The following is an 8260-nucleotide window of genomic DNA, read 5'->3' on the forward strand; positions in this document are numbered from 1 at the left end:
CGACGCTTTGACACCCAGCAGTCCCTAGGCTCCATCACCTCTTGAAGCAAGCCGGGCACAGTGACGTCTCGATAGACACATTAGAGACTATCTCTAAGTTCTGTCACCACTGTCAAATGCACTCACAAGCCCCACGCCGCTTCAAGTTCACCCTTAACGATGATCAAGAGTTCAACTACGAAATCATCGTTGATGTGATGCACCTAGGAACACCACAACGCCCTGTTCTACACGTTGTGGACTCAGCTACTGCTTTCCAAGGAGCCAGATTTTTACCGTCAATGTCAGCTAAAGATACATGGAGACCCTCCGGACCCTCTGGATCGACACGTATCTTGGACCTCCTGATACCCTCCGTCATGATGCAGGAACTAACTTTGCTTCTCTCGAATTCCGGAACGAAGCAAAGATTATGGGAATCAAATGCTCTCAAGTACCTGTTGAGACGCATTGGTCCATTGGAAAGATTGAACGCTATCACGCACCCTCCGACGCGCCTTTAACATCCTCCATGCTGAGATTGGCCACACCACTTCCGCCGAAACAGTCCTTCAAATGGCTGTTAAAGCAATCAATGATACGGCAGGACCTGACGGTCTTGTGCCTACGTTGCTTGTTTTCGGCGCATACCGCGTATCTACAGACTCGCCCCTTCCGCTTCTACCCTCAAAAGATCGGAAGCTATGCAGAAAGCGATGAAAATGCTCCGCCAACTCTCGGCAGAAAGACGAGTTAAGGATGCCCTCCATGCACGCAACGGCCCGAGCACGACAGAAGTGCTATCCTCCCGCTGCAAAGTGAAGTTCGCGTTTGGAGAGAAAGACGGTTGGCAAGGACCCTTCAAGATTGCATCGATTGATACCCATAACATCACCATTGACACAGTCAACGGCCCCAAGTCTTTCGATCGACCCTTGTACAACCGTATCTGCGTGATGATACCACTCTTTCCGACCCTACACACGACACAGACCCTCAGGCATTCGTTCAGATCTTAATGAACAACCGGCTCAAGACCCCGTTAAGACCCTAACGGACCTGCCTGCCCGACCCGAACCCCCGCCCCGCAAGAGGACGCCCACCAGGATCAAAGAACAAGCCAAAGGATTTGATCATGATGGCCCAAGCCGTAGACCAGAGCTTCTTGACCCAAAAGGAGGAAGATGCACAAGCTCTTTCCTCAAGCTACGGTCTGATGGCATAATCACCTCTCCTGGTGACCCCTTCGAAGAATCCGATAACAAAGAGATTACTGACCTCGTTGGCCGCGGTGTATTCCAATTTGAACGATACGATCAAATGAGTCATGGAAACTATAGAATCTTTCGCTCTCGAATGGTTCGTGAAGTCAAAGGAATCAACACTAAGCCCTACGAAAAGTCTCGACTTGTTATTCAAGGACATAACGACTTTGAGAAGACCACCCTCCTGACGCAATCTCCGACAATTCAACGCGTTAGCCAGAGACTCATCCTCGCTATTGCCCCCGGACTTCTTCAAAACTACGGCATAACCCTCTCCCTCCGTGATATCACTCAGGCATACCCGCAATCCCAGACCAAGCTTTCCCGGACCATTCTTACGTATTTGCCCACGGAACTACAAGGCAAATACCCTAACGGAACAATTATTCGTGTTATTAAGCCCTGTACGGTATCGCAGAAGCCGGAGTCCATTGGTTCCGCACATATCAGCAGCATCACCTCGAAAAGCTGGATATGTCTACCTCCACCTATGACTCCTGCCTACTGATTTCGAATACTGGCCCTGACACGCTCGGTATTGTTGGAATGCAAACTGATGACACCTCATCCTTGGAACGAACAACTTTTCTACCCGTGAAGAAGAAGAGCTACAAAGGCAGAATTTCGTTCCAAGCCCAAGACTGACATCACATACGGAACAACGGTTGACTTTAATGGTGCAAGACTGACGTTGCTGAATAATAACCCCTTAAGAAAGGATCCCTTTACTTCAACAGAAGGGACAAGCAGCAAAATGACCACCATTGACCCTAAAGCAATTGATCGTCACCAGCGCTACGTTGAGGAACGAGCGCGAGCCTCATACATTGCTTCAATTGCTCAACCGGAAGCTTCTTTCGATGTTTCAGTCGCCGCCCAAGTACAGACCCCTGAGGATAAAGATTACGCAATTTTGAACAAGCGACTGCAATGGCAAATGGATCACCAACTACGTGGCCTCACGTACAAACCAATTGATCTAGCTACTGCAAAGCTGATGGTTTTCACCGATGGTTCTTTCGCAAACAACAAGGACTTATCCTCCCAACTAGGATTCGTCATTGCCCTCGTTAACGAGACAAACCACAAAGAAAAACAGTTCGAGATTAGTGGTAACATCGTACACTGGAGTTCAACAAAGTGCAAACGTGTTACCCGTAGCGTCCTAGCATCAGAGATCTACGGTATGGCCAACGGATTCGACATAGGCATCTCCCTTGCGATGACTATGAAGATAATTACGGAACGACTCAACCTTCCTCCTATCCCTCTCATCGTCTGTACGGATTCGTACTCTCTCTACGAATGCCTAGTCAAGCTCGGTACGACGAAGGAAAAACGATTGATGATTGATATCATGGCCCTTCGCCAGTCATACGAGAAGAGAGAGATAACAGATATTCGTTGGATCAACGGCGCAGACAACCCAGCAGATGCAATGACGAAAGCATCACCAAACCGAGCCCTGGAACGCTTCATCGATACCAATAGTCTGACAATTCGAGTCGAAGGATACGTACAACGTTCCTAACCGCTCCTTATCCCTATGATCAAATGATTGCTCCTATCAGGAAGACCCTTCACTTCTTCCCCGATATCTACAGCTAAGAACAAGACGTCGGACCCACTTTTTCGCAATAATGACACACGCCCTCACGGCACATTCCTTCACGGCCTTAACGCTACTATCCTTTAGACCTGTTCAAGGTGTTGCTGTGCTTCTCACAGCAAAAGAAGAGTTGCCTGTGTAGGAATGTATCTATCTAGTGGTGTGACCAACCATGGTTGGCACGTGACCCGTACGGTCACGTGTGCGGCTGAGGGCAGCGTGCCCCCTTTCTCCACGCTGGCCTCTGCCTCCTTAGATAGAGAACAAGACGAATACAACATCACAGGTTAACCCTAGTACCGTCTCATTGCAGCAGCTGCCGCAGGTGCCTACCCACATATATAGTATTTCTATATTAATTCTTCTTTAATCGAATATAGCTTATAGCCTTTATATATATTACTAATAATCTTTTAATATACCGTTATATCGTTTATACTATACTTATACTTTTTTATATTTATAAACTCTATAGTTTAAATATATATATTCGTTATAATCTTCTTTATTATATTTAACTTATTACGTAAGTCTTTAAAAGATTAAGGGTTTAAATATCTTAAAGTAAGTAGCGTTATACTATTCTTTTATTTTAGTATATTTATAGATTTTATATATCTCTAAAAGATATCTTATTAATAAACCGTAATTATTATAGTATTTAAGTAGCGTACTATAATTAAGTTCTAATAATATAACTTAGTTATTTAGGTAGCGTTAATCGATTTTCTAGTAGTTTAGTTCTATACTTAAGTAGGGTTTTAAAAGTACTTATCCTTTAAACTTAACTAAGAAGGCATTATATTATGCCTTTATCTAAAAGTATATTATATAATCTAGGTAGATATATAATATCTATAAAATATACTTATAGTACTTATAAGTAAGTAGTATTTATAGATTATCTTTAAATTCTCCTTATAATTACTATTCTTATTATAAAGCTATAAAGGTATTAACTATAGCGATAGCTATAGTATAGTTTCCTCCGCGTAGTACTAGTTAATATTAAATTAGTATAGCTTATTAGTTTTCTATAAGAATTTAAGGTATTTATTAAGTTCTAATTTTAAGTATTTCTTTAAATTCTTTAAAGTATAGAGCGTATTCTTTAATTATAGTATTTTCCTTTAATAATAAGGGTAGTAGTATAAGTTCGTTCTTATCTTCTATTTCTCTAGGTATTTCTTATTCTTTAAAGCTTATATCGTTAATACTTTATTATTCCTTTTTAAGTTACTATCTAAGTTTTATAAGTATAAGGGCTATATCTATATCTTTTTTATTATATTATTTATAGACTGCTTATTATTATTATCGATTTTTATTTTATATATCTTCTTAGAATCGTTTACTATTCTTCTTAATCTAGTCTTAGGAGACTCCTTTAAGATAGGGGTATTCTAGTTCTACGAATTTAACTTATTTTATATTTTAGGATCCCTTTACTATATTATTATAAGGGTTTTCCTTAGTAGCTGTAGGAACTATCTAATACTATTCTTATCGCTTAAGTATACTATATATTTATCGTCGTAGTATATAGTTTAACTAAGGAGTTTATACTTTAGTTCCTATCTATTAATAGCGTTTAGGTATTTCTTACCTTTTAGGGCTAGTACCTAGTAGGTTTTCTTCTCCTTATAAGGTTATCTATATTCTTTAAAGTAATATCTAAGTTTCCTATAGTTAAAATACTTTCCTTTACTTTTTTATATTATATTTAGGTCTATCCTACCTAGGTTAATTATATAAGTATAGGTAATAGAAGTTTCGCGCTTCTTTTTATAGTTAGTATATTAGTTAAAGTTATTCTTATAAGAAGGGTTTTAGTTTCCTCTTCCTTATTTCTTTTCTTAGTATTATATATACTATCTATTATCGATTTATATTACTATAGTAATATAGTCTAAGAGGTTATTAGGTCGATTTTCTTTATAAAGCTCGTCCTTAACTTCTTCTTTAAGCTTATTATAAAATCGTAATATAAGAGGTTCGTTATCCTAATTAAGCTTTAAGGTAACTTAATAGAACTTTATAGTATAATCTAATATTAAGATCCTTTATTAAAGTTCTTAAAGTTTCTATTTAGCTTCTTATTCTTTATTAGTTATTTTAAATACCTTTATAATAGCTTCTTTAAATCCTTAAAAACTAGTAAAGACTTTATTTATCTTATTATCTTATTACGCTAGTTAGTTATTAAGAAAATCCCTTATAATAGGTCTAAACTAAGTAAGTACTATTTTAGATAAATAATTTCCTATATAAAGTACCTTTTCGACTAGGTCTAAGAGTTTAGTAGGGTAAAACCGGTAGTAGGCCTTAAGTTAAGTAAGAAAGTCTTAAAGTATACTATAAGTACTATTAAATAGTCCTAGCTATTTTAGTTTAACTACTTCTCTAAGGTCCTTAACTTATCCGTTGCCTCCTTTATTCTTAAGTAACTATACCTTATATTAAAGGGTAATAATCTCGCGTATTATATCCTAAGGCAATATAGTAGCTCTAGAGTTAGTTAATCTAGCTTACTATATAGGTATATTAATAGTTACGATATTACTTAAAGTAACGCGGTATTATACTAAATATAAGCTTTTAATATATAACGACTAGTATTATTCTTAAGGGATAAACCTATCGAGGGGTTTATATTAATAGATATAATAGGGCGTGGTCTAAGTAATAATAAGTATATTACGTTAGTAATAAGTCGGAGGTTATAGACTATAGACTATAACTAAGTAATTAAAATTAGAGATAAAATCGTAATAAAGATTTATATTAAAAGCTATTAAGCTATCTATTTAAAGGAGTAAAAGTAGGTAGCTATATATACTTATAGAGACTATCCTTAGATTACGGTCTTAGCTATAATCCCCTTTATAGCTTACTATAGCTTACTTATAAGCTATACTCCTAAGTAGTAATCTATTTATATAAGGCTTACTTAGCTTATATACGCTTTAGGTAAGCTAAGCCTAAGTAACTTCTCGTCCTAACTATTATTCTAAGCCGCCTTATTATATAAATATAGCTAGGTCTCTTATAGCCCGCTAACTATAGTTATAATAGTAAATTTAAAGTTAAAGAAATATAAGCTATATACTAAAAAAAAGTTAGCTAAAAGAAATACTAAGAGGTCCTTATAAAGTAGTATAGGTACCTTAACTTAATATAAGAACTTATATATAAGTTTATAAGAGCTATAGCTTTTAATAAGTTTAAGGCCTTATATAAACTAGTAAATTAAAATAATAAACTAATAAACTATTTATAGTAGCTTAAGCTAAAACTATAAAGTAAGTAAAGTAAAAGGGGTAATTATAGTAATATAAGTATAATAGTATAAGTAAAGATAAAAATAGCATTTATTATAAGGCGGAGCCCTTAAACTACCTAAGCTTATTTCTTATTATTATTATTACCTTTATTATTATCTTTATTATCGTTATCCTTATTAGCCTCCTCTTTTTTATTAGCGGCGGCGGCGGTCTTTAAGGCGCTAAAGCGGCCCTTTAAGCTTATAAGATAGTTAGTAGCGGCGGCGGCTTTAAAGGTAAAAGGGCGGTAGCTAGTAGTAGCGGTAAGGGTAGCGGTAGTAGTAAAGGTAAGTATAGCTAAGAAGACTACTAATAAGGTAATAAAAGTAGTATCCCTAGCGCTAGGTATATTAAAAGTAAAAGTAAGGAAGTAAAAGAGTAAAGACTTACTTAAGTATAAGGCCCTATCGCTTAAGGGTATAGAGGTTATAGTATATAGTAGCTATAGTAGTAAGGCGCTTCTTAGTAGCCCCCTATACTTACTTATATAAGCTAGCCTTTTAAGCTAATACTATAGTAAGAAGGATAGGAGGCGCTACCTTATAAGTATAGCTAGCGCGCGCGTACTAATAATAGCTACCGCTATAGTAGCGCTTAGCTTAGTTAAAGTAGTTAAGCTCTTATAATATATAATATATATAGGGGGCTAAGTAAGCGGCGCTAGCTTATACTTAGCGCTTATATTATAAGAGGTTAGCGGATAGCGTTTATTATACTTACTTAATTATAGACCTATTATATAGGCCCTTTTTATTATAATACCCTTTAATCTTTATGCCCTTTTATTTTAAGCCTAGGTATTTAATATTAATAGGAAGGGTAAAATACTTTTTTTTAGAGCTAATTTAAGATATCTTTTATAAATAGCTCTTTATTAAACTATATCTACTTTACCTTATAGTTAAAGTAGGATTTTATCTAGTTAATAAAGTCTTAAAAAGTAAACTAATTATACTTACTTAAGTAGGTCTATAAGAAATAAAGGAAAACTATTCTTAAAAAAGCATTTATAAAAAGTATTACCTTAATAAAGCTTTCTTAGTCCTTAGAGATATTAGTTTAGTTAACCTAAATTTCCTTATATAGCTAGTTTAGCTATATAAGGGTTCGTTTAGTAATTCCTTTCTTAGTCTTTCCTTAGCTATAGTATTTATATTTAATAGTCTTTAAGCCCTTTATTTATATACTTTATTATTAGCCTAGCTTATATAAAGCTAAGGAGCCTAGGTAACTAAGTTATATATATAAAAAAAGACACCCTTATAGTATAGTAGTTATATACCTAGGAAGCCTACTAGCTATAACGCTAGAGTTAGTTTAAATCCGGCTAGGGGCACGATTAATTTTTAGTCGGACTAGTAGACTACGCTAACCTACTTATTAATTAGCTAATTAGCGCTTCTAAAAGCGCTTATAAATATACTAGCAGTCTAGCCCCGCTATAAGTAGGCCGGCCCGGACCTCGCCTACCTAGACCTAGTAACGAATTTATTAGGACCTCCCCTTAACCTTAGTCCGGGCCCCCCGACCGGGAAAATAAAAACCTAGGGCCGATACTAGTAACTTAATAAGTACGGCGCGAAGCTAGTACGATAACCCGACTACCGGCCTAGCTAAAGGCTAGCATTAATAAAAAAATAGCCCGCTAAGCCTTATAGCGGAAAAATAAGGTAGAGCCTAGGAAGATATCGTTATAGGATAAGGTTAAAGATAATTATATAATTAACTATTAACCGTTAACTAAAAAAACGCTCGTACTACCGATTAACGCTATATATACCCCGCGTATATAAAGGAGTTACTTTCTAAGGTTACTTTATAGCGGGGCTAATACGATTCCGACTAACTATAACGATACCTAAGATAGCTAGCGTAAGATTCCTATATATTATAACCGCGACCTAGTATAAGGGCGGACTAGCTATAAAAGAAGGGAGGGTTTTCCTTTAAGTACTTTAGTTTTTCCCTCCTATTTAACGTCGAAGTTCTAGATACCTTTAGATAGGTTACTAGTATAATCTTAATAATAATAATATACTAAAAAAGACCGTTTCCTTAGGCTACTAAAAGAGGGTCCTTAGATC

General features: G+C 36.2%; 1 protein-coding gene across 1 annotated transcript; it reads left to right on the forward strand.

Moving 5' to 3' along the window:
- Positions 1 to 1998: 1998 nt before the first annotated feature.
- HRG_01156 (polyprotein) lies at positions 1999 to 2775 on the forward strand (the record flags this gene model as incomplete). Its single annotated transcript, XM_044859627.1, has 1 exon — positions 1999 to 2775. The coding sequence occupies one exon, from the start codon at positions 1999 to 2001 to the stop codon at positions 2773 to 2775; it is 777 nt and encodes a 258-aa protein (XP_044726027.1).
- Between the last annotated feature and the right edge of the window lie 5485 nt (positions 2776 to 8260).

Source organism: Hirsutella rhossiliensis (genome assembly GCF_020360975.1).
Source record: "Hirsutella rhossiliensis strain HR02 chromosome Unknown scaffold00001, whole genome shotgun sequence".
NCBI classification, from domain to species: domain Eukaryota; kingdom Fungi; phylum Ascomycota; class Sordariomycetes; order Hypocreales; family Ophiocordycipitaceae; genus Hirsutella; species Hirsutella rhossiliensis.